Raw genomic sequence first — 18439 nt, 5'->3', positions numbered from 1 at the left:
CAACACGGGTGTTTATTTAGTCAAGGATTATCCTACTGACAGAACAATATTAAACATGTGTTCAAGTCCTTGCTCCTTGAGGCAAAGGTTTGCTTAAGGCAGGAAAACTGAGAAAGTTCTGAAGTCACTTATCCAATGCAATTTATTTATTTGTATACATACAACCTAAAACAGCTCACCTGAAAGCTAAGATCTTTTTGTCTTTGTCAATTTTCAGACAGCAGTTTGCTTGTGAGCTTATTTCTAAGCAACAATCGACAAAAACATGTTAGTGGAAAATGAACAGTATGTATATAGAATCGGTTGTGGGTTATTTAAGGACAGCTCTGGTAAGTAAAACTAGTTAGATACAGATCTAACTAAACACATACCTACCTACAGCTGTATTCGGCAATTGATTTTTTTAGGTGACGGTGTCACCTGAACCACATATTCCCATAGCCGAGCTCACGTGAGGATCTTCCCTTCGTGCCTCTCTTCAAGTGCGGGAGCGAAGCGCAGGCAGAGCTCTGCACGCCTAAGGCACAGCCCGGCCGAACGCTGCTCCAGAGGCAGGACAGCAGCTGGGAGGTCACCTGGGCTTGAGGCTCGGGACGTGGAAGAAGAAGAGCAGGAGGACCAGGAGGGGCAGGGCCCCCCCGAACGGCCCCCCGTGACCCCTGGGGCCGCCGGCGTTACCTGTGCCCCGCGGCGCCCTCGGCTCGCCCCGCCCCGGTCCCTCCCGCTCCGGGCGACGGGGCGGGGGCGGGCCCGCTCCGCGGCTATTTGGCCCCGCACCGCGGTGCCCGCGCTCCTCTGTCGCCCTCGCCGCAGCCCGGACCTCGCCCGCCGGCCCGCGCTCGCCCCCGCCATGCCCAACATCGTGCTGTTCAGCGGCAGCTCCCACCACGACCTGTCCCAGCGGGTGGCGGACCGGCTCGGGCTGGACCTGGGCAAGGTGGTCACCAAGAAATTCAGCAACCAGGAGACCAGGTGCGTCCCCGACCTCCCCTCGCCGCGTTACCCGCTCTCACGCCCCGCCGGCGTCACGGGCGCGCCCTGGACACACCCCCGTGGCCGGGCTGCTGCTGCCGGCGGGTCCCGCCCCGGTGTCACCCCCGGGTCTCGCGTGTGGGTGTCCTCCGGCAGGTGCAGATGCAGACGCGGTGACACGGGGTGGTCAGGTGTGTCATGGCCGGTCCCTTCCTGGTTGCCCCACTCTCCCTGACCGCCTGCGGAGCACGAGCACCGCACAGGAGGCGTCCCGGCTGGCTTGTGCTGGCCCGGCTGGGCAGCGCTCCCGTCGGGTGCTCTTAGGCCGGAGCAGGGCTTGCACGGCCTCGGCCGGGCAAAGAGCATCCTGCCTCCTGTGAGGTGAGGATGGTGTTTGCAACAAGCGGCCCGTCTGCGGCGACAGGTGCATCCCACTGCTCGCAGATAGTTAACTATGCGGTTGATCAGCTTTGTCTACCTGAAAAAAAATCATCTTGATTTTATGACCTACTGTATGTTATGTAGTTTTGTAAGGACAGGATGGTGATGACAGTTTAAAAAGGGCAAATCACACTTGCAGAATTTGTCGCAGCCGGTCGTTATTTTGCATCAGCAGCCAGCTGTGCATGTGGTGGACCAATTACAGCTCCAGTATGGCTTCCCTCCAAAGCCCAAGACTGATAGTCATGCATGAGGGTAATACAGTTGTTGTGATGGCCTTGGCTTACTCCTAAAAGTACTCGGTTGGTTAACCGTGGCCAACGGGCATCTTCTGATGCGGTCAAACAAAGTTTCAGAGACAAAGGCATACACCTGCCTTCAAAGGTGTACCCAAATTGACACTCGCATGCTAGAACATCAGAACCATGCTCAATTCTGTGGATAGCGGGCATCCTGAGCATCGTTCTGCTCTAATTGCCCGCGAACTGTCACATCTCAACATCAACATTGCTGCTCTCAGTGAAGTTTGTCTCCATGAGGAAGGCAGCCTTAGAGAACGTGGTGCTGGTTGCACACTCTTTTGGTCAGGTAAACCCAGAACCGAAAGGCATCTTTCAGGAGTTGACTTCATGATTAAAAACTCTGTTGTCCCTAAACTTGAAAATCTGCCTGCAGGTCACTCTGACCGCATTATCTCCTTACGCCTTCCACTACACAACAAGCAATATGTTGTCATCTTTAGTATATATGCCCCAACTCTCCAAGCCGACCCTGCTGAAAAAGATAAATTTTATACTGACCTGCGCCGCCTTACCCAAAAGGTTCCCACAGATGATAAGATCATTAAATTTTATACCAATTCCTAAAAGTGCAGTCATACCATGCTCCTGGCCGGCCAAATGCAGAAAATAACTCTGGCAACAGTGCAAAAAGTTCTGCATGAAGCTATCAGGATAGCTTGCTCACCTGGTCTCTCTGAGAATGTGCTTGCCAGTGCTTTTTCTACCAATGTTATCTCTCTTTACTAGATTGTCATCTTAGCTTTCTGACCCACTTATTTTGCTCAATTTTGATGAAGAATTTTAAATTCAGGTGAAAGTGGTACGTTCATCCCCTGAGCTGTGCAGCTGTTTTCTATATAGATATGTCAGTCTAGGCTGCCAGCTTAGACTGAAACACAACTTTCTGACTATAAGTAGCTGACTAGTTTCTGAAGTTCTTGTATGTTTATTTTTATCTGTTCTTGTTCTGAAACTCCTGAAAAAGTGTGTTTCCATTGCTTCCTTTGAAAGATTAATATGATGTATTCTAAAGTTGCTCTTACAAAGCTTGTCCTTCTCTTCTGTCTACATTTTTGCATTCTCAGTTTAATTGCTCTTGTTCTAGTTATGCTCACTGGCATTACTATAAACCCTCTTCCATTGGTGTTTATGCAACCTAATGTTTGCACACTCTAGCTCTTCTATTCATTCCTGATCAAATGAAAGCTTAAATCTTCTCTCAAGTCTTTCCAGCCTCATACTCACTTTATTGCTCTTTGATCTCTTTCTGCATGATAAAACTTAATTTGTGTATTTGGTTGCATGACCTTCTTGCTAACTTGTCTAATTTATTTTTTTTTAATGTTTGTTCTCCAGAGACACTTATCTTAATTTCTGCTTAAAACATAACAAACAGCAGCACTAAATTGATTTAGATTTCATCCAAGGTAGAAGTTTATCTCCAAAGTTTGCATATTTATTTTATGAGGTAAATTAAACTCTAGACTTCAGGATGCAATAATCTCTAGTCTGTCATTCCACCTATTTTTCCAGGTGTGGAATATTGACCTCTGCCATTAACAAAGAAGGTAGTGGTGGCTACAGTATGTCAGTGGTTTGGCTAATCTAGTAGTGCCAGTTTATTTTCTTAGGCAAGTAGGGATGTAGTGGGGTATAGATATGAGGAATGTACTTAACAGAAACATGTTTCTAGTTGCTTCTGTTGCAACACCGTGATGCTGACATTATCTTTCTTTTATTCCCTGAACTAAAATGCCTTACCACTTTAAATCTTTGTGTTTGGTTTAGTTGTTTTTTTTTTTTTTTTTGTTTTGGTTTGGTTTGGGTTTTTTTTTACAACTTTCTACTTTTGAGATTCTAACACGAAGTTCTTGTTTCCCCTTCAGCAAATAAAGTTGTATCCTCTATATAATGTTTTAAGTAGGTAATTTTTGCAATATCCTTAGCAACTTATTTCGAGATATTGACTTTCCAGTTTTCCAGACTAATGTCCTTAATAAAAAAAAAAAAATTAGCAATAGTAATAAGAGAATTCCTCAACAATGTACTTGATATTAAACTAAAGGTAAAGCTGATATTTGTGCTGCAGTGGTCCTTTTGTAAGGCATTTGGATTTTCAGTGTGCCTATGTAACAAAATTTCATTGTGTGTGTATGTAAGTAAAAATTCTTCCCATATCAAGTGAATCATGCACAGTCTTTTTTTCCCCCTTATTTTTGTTGCATTTTTAAATTTATAAACTAGTGTGTTGGCATTACAAAATACACGTGCGGTATTGCAGAATACTAGAACGTGACAGTTAAAAAGCTCAAAGAACCTTAAACCTTCCCAGTGGCAGTCGGACAAACCCCTGTGCAAACAGATAAGCCTGGGTCTGAGGGTCAACAAACTCGTTTTGTCAGATCTGTTAAGTTAGCAAGTTGCAGAGAAGGTTTACCTTTTGTTAAAAACTCTATTTTGCTTTTTGCTGCATTCTCTTAAATATAAATGATGCCTAAATTGATAGTTGTGTGCAGCCCCAGGCTTAAAATCCTTGTCAAAGCGTTTTGGCTGGAAGCTCTTTACTGGAGGGAAGAGCCATTATATTTCCACTCAAACAGGCTTTAGGTTTCAGTCCTAGTCCTTAGCAGGTATAAGTGCGTTTGAGAAACTAATGCTGAGATTAGCCAGGGATAGGACCACTACTGACAAGCACTGTGGCTAAATAGGCAGGTACAGTCCCAACTCCAGAACATTTAAAATGAGAAAGGCTTCTCTTTTTAGTTTATTCTGAGACTGGTATATCTAGTGGTATCACAGTTCTCTTTTGATTTAGGCATTCAGTATTCTTGCAGGTGTATAACTGATGAATATAATGTTTGTGCTAGGGGAAGTGAGGGAAATTGCTGGTAGACTCAATCACTGCCCTATTTTTTTCTTCCCCCCCTCTAAACTCTATGGAAATGCTTTCCTTCAGCTGGATACTAAAGTCAAGCAACCCTAACAAATGCAGTGAGAGAGCACCTCAGTAATATCTGGTTGTGGAAGATAAGTCTGTTTAGTATTCAAAGCTTCTGTGTCCGTTATGTGCCAGCCACAGTGCCATGGTAGGAGCTTGGGTGGCACCACCTTATTTATTTGGCAAAATGATAAGGGCTGCAGTGGGGGGCTGTCAGTTTATCTTCTTCAAACCCGACAAGCAATTGTCATCAGCAGAGTTGTGCAGGCTGGAGGAAGAAGAAAGGAATGGAAGTCCTTAAACAGGGGTGGCTGTTGTAGCCTCAGCATCATGAAGCTCTGTTTTACAGACATGTTAACAGATGCATACAGATATTAAACACACTGAAGCTTTTCACAAAATTGTCTCCAAATACACTGAGATGGCATTTCATTATAGTTGATACACAAATAAACCCCAGTGCAGATATTTTTGGTGACTCAACTGATTTTTTAAAAAAAAAAATCATTGAATGTATCACTTCATAAATAAATATATTTTCTTACAAGATATGGTATTCTTACTTCTCTAAAGACTATTTATTTTAACTCTGCCCTTAAAGTACTTTTTATTCTCAAACTGGAGAAACTAGAGTGGTAGATGGCATTCTTTTACATACATCTCTCCTGGTGAAAGAAGTTGGGGCTCCCGCCCATTCCTGTGAGCTTCCTTGCTTCTTCCTGTCAGATTCAGTGTCTGAAATGAATATTTTCCTGATCCAAGAGGAGGGGATTTGAAGTCCTGCCTGGCACATGTGAATTTGAAGGCTTCCTACCCACAGCCTTATTTAGCTACTGAAGCTGGGTTGTTTCAGAAACATCAGCTTAAAGTGAATGCCATTTAGCTTTTGCAGAGGGAAATATGGCTTGACTACCAAGGGACATCGCCTGCTGTATGGGAAAAGCTATGCTGTTGGTATGAGGGCCATGTGTTTGTAACTAAATAAACAAAACTAGTGTCTTGGACTGAAATTTAATCTTGGAAGTTAGGAAAAGTAGCGGATGTTTCCTTGGAGAATTCATGCAAGGATGGGTTTGGGTCTCTATTTCACACAAAGTGGGGTAATGAAACTGGTTTTTTTCTATCAAGTAAATAATTGAAAGAATCAAGAACAAACCTAGAAACTTATATATCAGGAATGCATAATTCAGCACCTGGCTGTAAAATGTCCCTCTTATCTTCCCTTCAACATCCTCCAAATCTTGTACTGCAGTTGTCTCAGATGAGACATGACCTGATTGCATCTCACATAACCTGCTTTGAGTTCAGCTGATGTGGAGGCCAGGAGCTGCATCACCCTCTCTGGAGTAGATGGTTATGATGTTCGCAGATCTCTACTCATGGAATGAACAAGCTCAGGTCATAAACTGATGTTACATCAGCTGAAGGCAGTGGGGATTAGGGAATATGCTGAGATGTGAATTGTCTCTTCACAATGCCCAGCTGCTGAGCAGTGGTTCGCAACTGGAGTGGTTGTGATCTGCCTGTGTCAGTGGAGGCAGCTGTTTCCCTCCCTCCCCACTCAGTTACCTTGTCATGAGCAAGGGGAGGCTGGAGAAACAGATTTTATCAGATTGGTTGAATAAGATAAAGATTGTTTCTAGACTTCACGTTGTATGTGTCTGTCATGGTTTAAGCCACAACAACGCAGTGTCTTGTTTGTACAGGGAACTGAGGATGCAGCAAATATAGCCATCTCTTACATTTTTCATTGCTCTGTATCAGAAAAGCCCTCAAATCCTTCAATGCTTTTGTTTTGAGGCTTCCACTGTATTGACCTTACTGTGCACTTTTATCACAAAGATATCTTTAGTATGTTTATTTATATTTTTATTTATCTTTGTGTAGATGCTAAAAGCTTGAAATTAAAAAAAAAAAAGACTGTTGAGAATAATGACTAACAAACCCACATGTCCTTAGCTGCAGAGTTTGGTACTCAGCTTTTGGAGACTTTTTGCCCATTTTCAGACTTATTAGACCTTTGTTTCCAAATTTCTGAGGGTTCCTTTTGGACTGCATGTGGCTAAACCCAGAGCTAGCTCAAGGAAGGGTATTTTCCTCTTGGCGATGGTAGGCTGTGTGCCAGAGTAAGAAGATATTTTCTGTCTTCTGATACTTACCACAGCAGTCCCCACCATTAGGCAGTTGTTAATGAAGATTTAGCAGAGGGTTTGTCTTAGAGCTTTTAAGATGGAAGAGCGTAGAGTTGAGGGGAGACCAGGAGATAAGGGATCCCTGTAAACTTAAAACCAACTCTGGCATTTTTATTATTTCTTTGTTGTTTTGGGCTTTGCTAGTACCCACTTTATGTAACATCATGTCAGTTGAAATATTTGTCCACTAAGTTGGAAGTCTTGCATTAAAAGACTTTACTCTGCAAAATGTGTTCCCAAAGGTAGGAGGTCAAACACACCCCACTGCTGAGCACTTGCCATTGGCTGGGTTTCAATGAATTGCAAGCTCAGCATGTGGAGTTTTTTGATCACTTTTGAGATATTGATTCTTTTTGCACACTGTATGAAGATTCTAGACCTTAAATTTTGGCTTCTTCTCTGGGTATTAAAAGGGCCTGAAGTACACATCTACTTTATTGGCACCTAAAATGCTTAAGAAATCTTGCTTCTTGTAAGCATGGCTAGAAACTTAATCTATTGTAATTATTTAAAAAGGTATGTAGAGCCCTTGTAAGTGCATGATTTGAACAGGATCCTAGTTACAGATATATTATATTATTTACCATCCTAATCTGGTTCTGCATACTTATTCCCCTAATTCCTCACAACTGTTTGCTTTTTGATTAGAAGGTACAAATTAAAAATTCCTATCACTGAGTTCTGATGGGAGTATACTGTAAATCTAGCTCAGGAGCTCAGTCTGCTGTTACTCCTGATCCTGATTTTTGCTTAATGGATGCTTCAGCCATTGAAATATGTTTGTAACCTAAGTAGATTCTGAGCCTTATCCTTAATTCATGGTTATTAGTTCATCTAAGTTTCTGCTTACTAAATTGAACTCTCAAATCAGCCTTTGCAAGTTGAAGGCAGATACTAACACTTAAACTTGGTTTTCATTGTGTCCTGTCATATGTGAATTTTTCCCAGCTAGAGCCTTGTGCTTGTGAATTCCAAGCAACTCGCTCCAAGTTAATTCCTTTTGTGGGCTATTGATTTCTGTAAATTTCACTTTTAAACAGAACTGTGTGATGTCAGGGCTTTTAATGTACAGGTTCTGTTGACTCTTCTTGAATGAGGCATTTATTTAAACTGTTACCAAATAGCGGAATTTGATTAAATTGCATAAACCAAACAGAACTTGTAATCTTGAGGCAAGAGTTTGTTCTTATGTCCTTTCTCTGTGTCCTCACTATGTGAAATTGTTTAAATAACCTTCCAAACAGTTATGATATAGATGGGGGAATTTAGTAGTAATGTTAATAAGGTAACTAACACAGTTTGACTCCTGTTAGCTTAGTGTTATCTAATAGGTAGTTGAGATATAATACTTCACGTATCTGATTCCGTAGTTTATAGCCTTTTATTGGTTGTCTGAATACATAAAAAAACCCCAAACCAAACGAAAACAAAAAAGGAGGGGGCGAAAAAAAGCTGAAAACAAGCAACAACCAAACCCAAACTGCCATTCTCCCCCCAAAAACAACAACAAAAAAACCCACCACCCAAAACCTCACTAGTGTTGTTAGTACAGGCTATATCTGATGAAATACTTGCAACACAGTGACTGGTTATCCTTTATTCTCTGGCTTGGTGGAGGTAAAATAGGCAGCTGTGTGTGTATCTCTTTGCTGAGTCTGCACAATACGTCTCAATACCAAATACCTACCAAGAAGATAGGTAATAAGAGATACTGCTTGATTGCACAGCTTTCTCTAGCTGATTGGGAAATGTGACTACTCACATTTCTGTGTGACAAATAAGAATGTCATTTTAGTCTTAAAAGCATAAAGAATTTTTTTTCAAATGCACCAAGAGAGAAAGAAGCAGCATGTTTGTTTTTTAAGTTGTTTACAAGAGGAAAAAGTTACTGCTAGCACAAGGAAAGAAAATACAATTAATGACAAGGGAAAAAGCATCACTTCAGGTCCATTGTATTAACCAGACCTATATTTATCTTAAAGTATATTTCCTGACCTTCTGAAACCTCTTATTTTTAGTGATGTGCTTAGAAATTATTGCTTTTAGGGAACAAACCAACTCCAAGTGCTATAACTCAGTGTTCTTTCAGTATATAATGAACATTAAGATCATGTCATTCGGGCAATTTTTTTTCCTAATGTGTAATGTCTGTTAAACTAGCTGTTCTTTTTTTTTACCGAAGTACTAAAATAATTTTTCTTTGGATGTATTCCAAAGGTGTGATATGTGACAACAGTTGTTATAAAGCAGGTCTGTGTAAGTGCTGAGTCGAGTGGCAATTACAATTTTTTAGAGCCCTCATAATAACCATGAAGCTATAATAATGATTGAGGCTACATCCATCTAGTGGGTAGATGCTTTACTTAGAGCTGGATTTGTGTTCAGAAGGGCTTCTGCTTAAGCCTGGGTAGTTTTTCCAATTATGTAATATACTTAGTATCATGCTGAACTTATGTTGACCAAAACTTTTTCAGCTCCAAAAAGGAAAACAAGCTAAGGAAATATTTTGATCAAAATACTTTTCTCTAAATGGCCCTATGTCATTGATCAAGAAGTTGGACAGGAAAGTAACAGGTTTTTATCTGGAAAATTGTGTCTTTGTGCCATGATGAAAGCCTCCAAAAAGTTTCCAGACATACCTGCATATGAGTCTGTCCCTGACCAACTCTCTGTCCTTCCAGAGACCTGGTGTTACATGGTTCACTTTCTTTTGGATTGTAAGAAATCCTGCTAGTAGTATTCTTGGGCAAAAAAATGTATTAAATTACAGAGAAAAATTAAGACAGGATCTTTTGCTTGTTTGAGACTGCAGAGGAGACTAATAGAGGAGCTAAGAACATGAACTTAACTATCTTGGTGCTGATAAATCAAATGTTTGCTTATCCTTAAGGTGTTTTAAAGCAGTAAACTCCTTACTACAGAAAGCTAATGAATTTTACATAGCACCCTAAAAGTTGATAAACAAAAGTTTTTAGAACTGGGTTTGACCAGCACAAGCCTCAGCGTTGAAGGTCTTTTCCAACCCATATGATTCTATGATCAGAGAAATTATTCTACCTATGTCTGGGCCATTAGAAAAGTTTCCAGCTAGAAGCTTTTGCTCGTTTGTGCCTCGAGTAAAGATGCTACCTTTCAAATAAGGGCCCACTATATTTTAGCATTTAATAACTGGGACTAACTTAGTAGAGCATGGGTTTAAAAGGTCTGATCACCTCAGTATTTAGGAAGTCTGTTTTTTGTATGTTATGCATGGATTTAGGGAAAAATGAAGATTATTCTGCTGAGTTTATACATAAGTTTTGGAGTAACAGATGTGAAAATTAATGTGGTTCAGTAGTATGTTTCTCTTGCTTGGATCTAGAATTGAGAAAGAATACATTCAATAGTTTTATTTTTCCTGTTCATTTATAAGCTCTATTTAATTTTTGAATTCTGTGGTGTGAGCAGTGGCTGGTCCCAAAATTTGCCTTGAAATCTGTGGAAGAAGTTTGGTTTTGGAGTGTGGTTTGATATATCCAGCTTCTAAAATACACCTGCTTCCTGTACATAGTAACATCATAATTATAGAAATATAATTGCCTTTTTTAAGGAGGTATTTTGAGGCAAGGAGTACTTAATGCCTGAAGTTGAATATGCTATTTCTGTACTTATCATCTAGATTATTTTTTAAATGGCCATCTACCTGGGAGATGGCAAGGACAGAACATATAGACTAAAAAAAGCAGTATCAAATTTAATAACAATGTGAGCTGCATCACTGTTATAGCTGTAATTATGAGTTGGTTGGTGCTCACCTTATGAAGAAGATATTTAGGCTAAAGTAAATTTTAGGCTGGCTTGTCTTGAAATAGTCTTTGTTACAAGGAGGCAGTTATCCAAATTGCTGTTAAAAAAATAAAAATCCTAATCTAAATGGAGAGTTTATGGAAAACCTATGGAAGTTTGTTAAAACAAAACTGTTGTTTGTTTTTGGTTTTGTTTTTTTTTTTATTCTTTAGTAGTGCTTTTTAAGTAATTCAAGTGTTGAAATGATCATCTCCTACTCTTTCAGTGTAGAAATTGGTGAAAGTGTGAGAGGGGAAGATGTATATATTATCCAGAGTGGCTGTGGAGAAATAAATGACAACTTAATGGAACTACTCATCATGATCAATGCTTGCAAGATTGCATCATCCTCCAGAGTGACTGCTGTAATTCCATGTTTTCCATATGCCAGGCAAGATAAGAAAGACAAGGTAGGTAAGAATTGTGTCATTTTGAAAGGCTTTTGTTCAGCTTGCTCACTTGGAATTTTTGGAGATTAATAATTTTCATAAATATTTAAGTGATTTGAAAGATTTGATCCCTCTCCCCTCCATATCTTTTTTTATTTTGGTAAAATGTTCAATTAATTTATTTATAAGTGAATGAAGTGAGACAATTTTTATTTGCTTGTGTTTTGCTAATTGACATGCCTTCAGTTTGCAAAAGTAGGTACATTATATGTGTGTGGTATATTGCAGAGTATTTTGCTAGCAAACCTCACCTTATGGGATTGGTTTTGCCTGCATTTTCAAAGTTTTGGGGTTGGTTTGTTTGGGGTTTTTTCCATCTCTATATATGAAGAGAATACACCCTTTTTAGAAATTTAATTGCATGGAATTAAATCCTAAATTAGAACTGCTGTAACAGTTATGCAGGTAGGTTTTAACCTATGTGGTTAAACAGAGTGAAATGGAAGGAACTGATGAAACTCATAACAGTAATTAATAAAAACATTATTTTTTACTGCCAGACATATTAAAAAGAAGTTTTTATATTTATAACAATTACTTTGATATATGCAGACCAAAAATTGTATGGAAACCCCATAAATACTCTTCTCATTTTAGTGCCCTTTTCCTGAATTTGATTTGTCATAACTGATAAATATATCAGGTCAACCAAGTTGGTAACACAGTAACAAACTCTCTATGGCAAGTAAGACTGATTTTAAAAAGTAGATAACTAGACTTTTCTCTCTCTGATTGGTTATGTGAATGTTACTTTTACCTAAACTCATTTGAAAAGAAGTAATAAGAAATGTGATTTTGGCTTTAAAGGTCGGATTGCAGTGATTGTATTTTTGGGAAAATTGCCTCTCTCCTGTACTTCCCATAAATGCACTGCCCCCTCCCTTTCACTTTGGGCATCAAGCCCATCCTGAAAGCCTTCTGTTTTTCTTTATATTCTTTTATTAAAAAAAATAACAGACTGAGAAGTAATGCAGAAGCTAAAAATAATAGCAGTTATTACAAAACATGTAATGCTCAGCCTGTGATGTCTAAGAACAAAACTAAATACAAGAGGTTTTTTCTGGTATACTCATTCTTTAAGTGCAGGCTCTGTAACACCATACTAATATTACCAAGACCCACTTGTTATTCTTCCAAAAATAGAATTCAGGAGTTAAATAGTAATACCCTGTTCTTTACCTGTATGTTTTGGTACTTCATTTTTGCTGTGTTTTGTATTGAATAATGCTTTCCCTTGATCTGGAGAGGTGAAATACTTCTTTATATCAAAAGACCTTGAAAGTGAACCAAAAAACATTTTATTGAAAAGGAAGGAAAGCATGTCACTATGTTTTGATTTTACCAATTCAAATGGGAAGATTCTACCGGACCATCCTCTAAGTTCTTGGTGTAGGAAAAGGATGAGTATATTCCAAATTTTCCGTGCATCTAGATTATGTCTTGTTAAGGGTAGTCAAAATCCATCTGGCAGACTTCCAAGAGACACTTAAACCCCCAGTGTGGTGGCACAGCATGCCATCAAGGAGCGTTTTGTATTTTGGAAACGGCATGTGAAGATAGATAGCCTAGGAAAATGATTTTGATTAACAGGGATTTAGAGATTTTTTTCCAGACTGTTCTGTGTCTCTAATTCCACAATTTTAGACAAAATGTGGTTTTTTGTTTATTTTGGTTTTTTTTTCTCCCCTCTGTTTTGCAGTTGAGAAAATGTTTGCCATCTTTGGATATTAACCTTGGTAGTTGACCTCCATGTTGCAAAATAAGCTATAATATAGTTGTCGACATGGGGCAGCTTATTGACAGGGACATCTTTCCTCCTACTGTTGGATTGCATCACATCACTTGTTCTTTGACCCATGTTGAGTGCACAAGCTTTGTATGCTGCCTGAAGTGTCAGTAAAGTGCCAGCCATTTTCTTCCTATGATTGTACACAGATTTTCTTCTATGGTGAAAGATATTGCTGTAGTTTGCTTGACTATGCACTGAAGCAGTATAATCTTCACTAGTGCAATGCTATTTTCTGGTTTGAATTTAAGTTATTGACTTTAATTCATTAAGAACTAAATAGACTGAGTCCTTTCTGCTTAAAATAACCATGTATTCTTCATACCTCTGTGTAGTTATGATTGCTGAGAACAATAAAAGTGCTCTTGACTTGTTTATGTAAGGAAAGGGCTTAGCAGTACAAATCTTATTCTGAGCAAGGCCTTTGTAATCTACTTGGGAAATTTTAGCACTAAACCTGGACTACCTTTAAATGGGAAATAGAAGTTAAAAAAAAGGCTTACTGAGAATCATAGAAAAGTTGGCAAATTAATTTAGACTCAATCACGTGCTGCCCTAAACCAGAATATTTCTGATGCACAAGCTTCCTAACTTAAAATTAGCTCAGATGTGTCTGTGCTTTGGCCATAACTGCATTTATATATCCTGTAATTATGCTAACCTTCCAAGCTGTGGGCAGAACACATTTCTGTAGGATACTGCAGAGATGCCTTTGAGATAAGTTAGAAGTACAGTAACAGGTGAGTTTGGTGTTCTACCACTCATGTAACTTTGTTTTTTTGATTTGTAGAAGGGGTCCGTGGAGCGTTGGGTAGGTATCTTTTTTTTTTTTTAAATCTAACACTATGCATTTTCCATTAATGAGGCCTTAAAGGGTGAAACTTACTGGGTTATATTATGTATAACTAGGAACATTTCCAGTTTCACTTCTTGATTTCAGTTGTGTTTCACCTAGGCCATGACAGTAATCCTTTAGAATAATTTGCTTTAAGAAAACTTCTAGATTCTAGTTAAAAATTTATTTGGACATTCAAGATAATGGCTGTCAACTTCTGAAGCTTCAAAGCATATCTCATTTTTGAAATGATAAATTTGAGTAATACATTAGTGAACATTCAGTATCCATACACTTCACAACTGGCTTTCTTGGAAGTGAAAGTTCCAGTTATAAATCTTTTTTTTTTTTTTTTTTTTTTTTGGTTCAGCATGCATGTGATGAATATTGAAAAGACGATGTAATAAGATGCTTGAAGGCAACAGAGCTTTGATCTTGGTGGACAACTTTTACTTTCAGCTGTGTGTCCATTGCCCAGTTACTCGTTAGGTTGTTTACATTAGCTTTGTGGATTCCCCTTGCTCCTGGTAATTCAAGTGATTTTTCTACAATTTACTTTCTGTACCTAATTTAATGCTACATTTCACACTAATAATTCTGAAACCAATCTAAAATTGTATCAAAGAATGGAACAATGAATACTGTGAATCTCTGTTCTTACCTCTCTCATCAGAAGCAAACCTTACAAACTGCAATATAAAGAAAATCATGACTTCTCATCTTTGTCATCCAAGTTTCTGAATAATGAGGCCAGGTTATCTGAAGTTCTTATGAATATACTGTCTTTGATTTTAAAATAATCTTCAATTTGGATCATACCGTAGCACAAAACTTACTTTCTATGCAAGCAATATTAAATTAATATTAATGCAAATATTAAATCCTTTTGAATGTGTCATGTGGGTTTTCTTTTGGGTAAAGGAAGCTGTCAGCTGCAGACTTCTTTTGTCTTAATGTCCTGTTAGCCCATTCTTGAGAAAACAGATATTGGTGTCTGGCTAACTTACCTTACAAGACCCTCTGTCCACCAACACATAGGCAATCTGTGATGTGTGCATATGTGCTAAAACAAGTTACCTAGTGGTAAAACTTCAAGTTTTTCCTTCTGGAATGCAGCCTGCAAGGCCAGCAGCTGAAAGAAGTACCAACTGGTAACGTATACATTAGTATGTGATGCAGGAAAGTATTTTGTTTGGGTCTTTTTTGTGATAGTGATACTCATGGTACTGATACATGAGAAAAACTGAATGGTATTCACATTGAACAAAATGAAAAAAACCAAAGACAAAATTCAATGTGCTGGATGGAGTGAAAATGGCAAACCACACTCTGAGAAGAATGTAATTTGCCTTTAGCTGCTAGCCTGAACTAGTTACTTGTTTCTACCAGTGGGGGTGGTCCTGGTTTGCCATCTTCTTTTCCCTTCCCTTCCACTTGAGCAGCTAACTCACATGGCTGCTGTTGGTTTAGACAAGTCCTGGTCTGCAGCACAAGGGAAGTGGTGGAAGTGTCTAGCCTGGAAAGCAGGAGTGGGACAAGCAGGGGAGCAAACTTCTGATTTCAGCATCACCTGTTAGTCCAGCTTAGTGGAAGCTTTAAAACAAATCTTTGTGAAGAGCTGGTAAGAAAACATTGTGATAGAATAAAAAGAGTAGATACTAAGTCTTTCTTTTGTTAGATGTTGCCAGAGATTTGAGAATATTTTGAAGTCCAGCTTAAAAATGTCAGATCAGGAATTCAAATGGCATGAACAAAACGTTTGCTACTAATAATAGAAATATCCAGAAAGCCTTGGAGAACTTTGACCTTACAGAACTGAAATTAAGAGCACCACAGCCCTCAGTAAGTGGAAAATCAACTGTGCTAAAGTGCTAATGATAAATTCTTATGGAATCTACATCTTCTGCATCTGAATTGCAGAGATCTAGGGAGGTGCTAGATGTTGCATCTGCCTTCTGTGTATCTTACACAGACCAAATGGAGGTGATGTTCTGTGAAACACAGGGCCCAAAAGGCATGGTTTTCAAAATGAAGAATTTCAGTAATGATAGTGATATGCTGTATCTAGCCGTGAGAAAGGCTGCAGCATCTCAGTTTCTGTTCTGGAAGTATGTTGTCAATCTGTAGGTTAAAACAGAAATGACAAGTTTCCACCTAAATTAGCAGAAGTTTTAAGGAAAATATTGCTTCCTTGACAGGACACAGACAGAAAAGAATCTAAGTTAAATTGGAAGTCATTCAGGTCATTGTCAGTTATGCCCTTGAGCATCAATGGAAGTAAAGCAGAGATACTCTGTAATTGTGTGTGGGGTGTGGATGGAGAGGAGGTTCCTAAGAGGCTAAATGAGGCTGTTTGGTAAAGAGAATTCGCAGGAGAGAATACTGTGCCAGCAAAAACCAGTCTGCCCGTGAGACAGAGACTGAATGGCAGTTCTGCCTTCATGCTAGTGTTATTGCCAGCTATTAGCCCTATTTAAAGATTGACAAAAAGAAAGCAGCAGGTTTTGTTTAGTATTTCTGTTAGAGAAAGCTACCCAGGGCAGCATTGCTTTTTACAGAGCTTAAAAAAATCTGACAAAATTTTGAAGTTGCTCCAAAATCAAAAGTGGGGTATCTTCCAGTCATAGTTTCTATCTTTTTTTTTTTTTTTAACTTTGCTCTTTGTTTTGCATGCTTTTAAAGAGCTTTTGAAATTGGCATTACCTTGTTAATAAGATTTTTTTTCTTCTTTTGTTCTTTTCACTTCTTAGGGTTTTTTTTTTTCCTTCCTCCTGTCCCTTTTGGGAATTCTAAACTCCTAATTGCATCCAAGAATTAAACATGAGTTAACAAAAAAAGAATAAATAAATAGGCTAGGGTAGAAGACCCTTACCGATAAGGATCTGCTATAGACTTTAATGTGTCATGAAGAAATGCTTGATACTAACATTGTTTTAAAGCAGTGTTCTCAAAAGTTGGGTTCACTTTACCTTTGTTCTATGGTTTTTGCAGTGCTTTTAGAACAGGGTAGTTGCTTTAGAGTTGGATGTCTGTGTAGGGTAGTGAATTAGAGAAATAGAGATTGTCTTCTGCTATAGGAAAGATATCTGAAAGTTGTAAGCAGAAGAACTGGAAAACTGTATCCCCAATTTTATATCTTTTTAATACAAAGCATTATTAGGCAGACTGTGCAAACTGATTTAGATATACCTGAATACTTTGCTGAGTTTCAAAACCCTAGTAGCAAGACAAACTATTGACAGGATATTTTGGCAAAAGTTCTGGAACTTTTCATGTTTAGATTCCAAATATTCTAAAGAAAAAAACCCAATAAAAGTAACTAAACTACTTACTCCTTGCATCTAGTCAAAATATTGTTAAAATTAAAGCATCTGTGCTTTATTCCTCAGAGTCGTGCACCAATCTCTGCAAAACTTGTTGCCAACATGTTGTCAGTTGCAGGGGCTGACCACATCATCACCATGGACTTACACGCTTCTCAGATCCAGGTAACTATTGGTTCCTACTAGCTGTGCCTAGGAGCTCTACTGAACTGATGGGAAAGGCTAGTAGTAATTCTCTGCCTTTTCTCATGGTTTTGATGGGCTATGTACAGGACTCCCAGGGTTCAGAGAAAGTCTCCCTACCTGTTTCTAATTAAATTCCCTTTTAGAAAGAGACCAGTCTTGATTTTATGGGGTGATTTTGCACTCATTTCAAATATTTGTGCATTGGAGTCTTCAGTAAAATTTGCCAAGCCTAATGTAAGAGCTTCCAGAACATAAAATATACTGGCTTGCAGCAAATTCTCTTAATCTGAGCCTTGTCAGAATTATAGTGTTGCCCTAGGTAGAGTTTTGTTGTTACAACAAAGGGTACAGTATTCTCTTAAAAGAAGTGGAGATGAAGGTTGGCAACACTTACCTGGCTTACTGCTGAATCCAGCAAATCACAGAACTTTTTGCTCAGTAATAGAGCAGACACCTTTCGTCATTCTCATGTGTACCTTGTTTTAAGATATCTTATTTTTTCTAGAAAATATCTTATCTTCCAGGTCTGGCATTCTGTTTAATTAGAATTTCTTCTTATGCTAGATGACTGTCACTCAAATAAGAAGTAGTTTCATTTGTGGTTTAACATAGGTTTCTTATCTTTACAATTTGGACAAAAACAAAGATTCTACTGCTCAAGTAATACTAGCTGGAGTCTTCCCTGTGTTGAAATACTGCTGTTCATGTCAAGCAGTTGAAATTTATGAAAGTTATGTATTACTCACAGGATTTTTTGAGAGCTTTTCACTAGCATGAATTTACTTGAGTGCCTGAAGGTGATCACCTTTTCTGATTTTTTTATGTCAATTGAGAACATCTGTTCTCTGATTCACTACTCTTGAGTGAGATTTTTAGAGACCTTAGTATTTGACTTGAGCAGCATTTGACAGTAGTATCAGAGGGCAGAATTAGGCCAGTGTAAAGTACTAATTCAAGTTCTACCATTTAGAAAGGCAAAGGCTTGATTCTTTCCCTGTGTCTTTGTTTCAGGTAAGATACAAACATATATTCATGAAATTCTTTCTTTTTTGGACTAGGGTTTCTTTGACATTCCAGTAGATAACCTGTATGCAGAACCTGCAGTGCTACAGTGGATTAAAGAGAACATTCCTGAGTGGAGAAATTGTATCATAGTCTCACCTGATGCAGGTGGTGCAAAAAGGTACTATACAAGCTTAAAACTATTAGTT

The 18439-nt window shown here is 38.7% G+C and overlaps 1 protein-coding gene and 1 long non-coding RNA gene across 4 annotated transcripts in view; both read left to right on the top strand.

Annotated features, from left to right (window-relative positions):
* Positions 1 to 782: 782 nt before the first annotated feature.
* PRPS2 (phosphoribosyl pyrophosphate synthetase 2) overlaps positions 783 to 18439 on the top strand; it is a 45598-nt gene continuing 27941 nt past the window's right edge. For 2 of the 3 annotated variants that reach the window (XR_004355106.1, XM_032678089.1), the window contains exons 1-5: positions 783 to 972; positions 10876 to 11059; positions 13675 to 13695; positions 17109 to 17207; positions 18287 to 18411. Coding sequence is in view for 2 of the 3 variants with exons in the window: in XM_032678089.1 (XP_032533980.1) it covers positions 851 to 972; positions 10876 to 11059; positions 13675 to 13695; positions 17109 to 17207; positions 18287 to 18411 (551 nt within the window). In the remaining variant the exon portion in view is untranslated. The remainder of the gene's footprint in view (positions 973 to 10875; positions 11060 to 13674; positions 13696 to 17108; positions 17208 to 18286; positions 18412 to 18439) is intronic. The other variant, XM_032678090.1, reaches the window with a different exon arrangement.
* LOC116782054 lies at positions 2167 to 9765 on the top strand. Its single transcript, XR_004355107.1, has 2 exons — positions 2167 to 2634; positions 3051 to 9765. It is a non-coding gene; the product is annotated as an uncharacterized LOC116782054 (long non-coding RNA).

This window comes from Chiroxiphia lanceolata, chromosome 2, assembly GCF_009829145.1.
Source record: "Chiroxiphia lanceolata isolate bChiLan1 chromosome 2, bChiLan1.pri, whole genome shotgun sequence".
In the NCBI taxonomy this organism is placed as follows: domain Eukaryota; kingdom Metazoa; phylum Chordata; class Aves; order Passeriformes; family Pipridae; genus Chiroxiphia; species Chiroxiphia lanceolata.
Note: the sequence above shows the minus strand (reverse complement) of the source record. Positions and strands in the feature narration are given on the sequence as shown.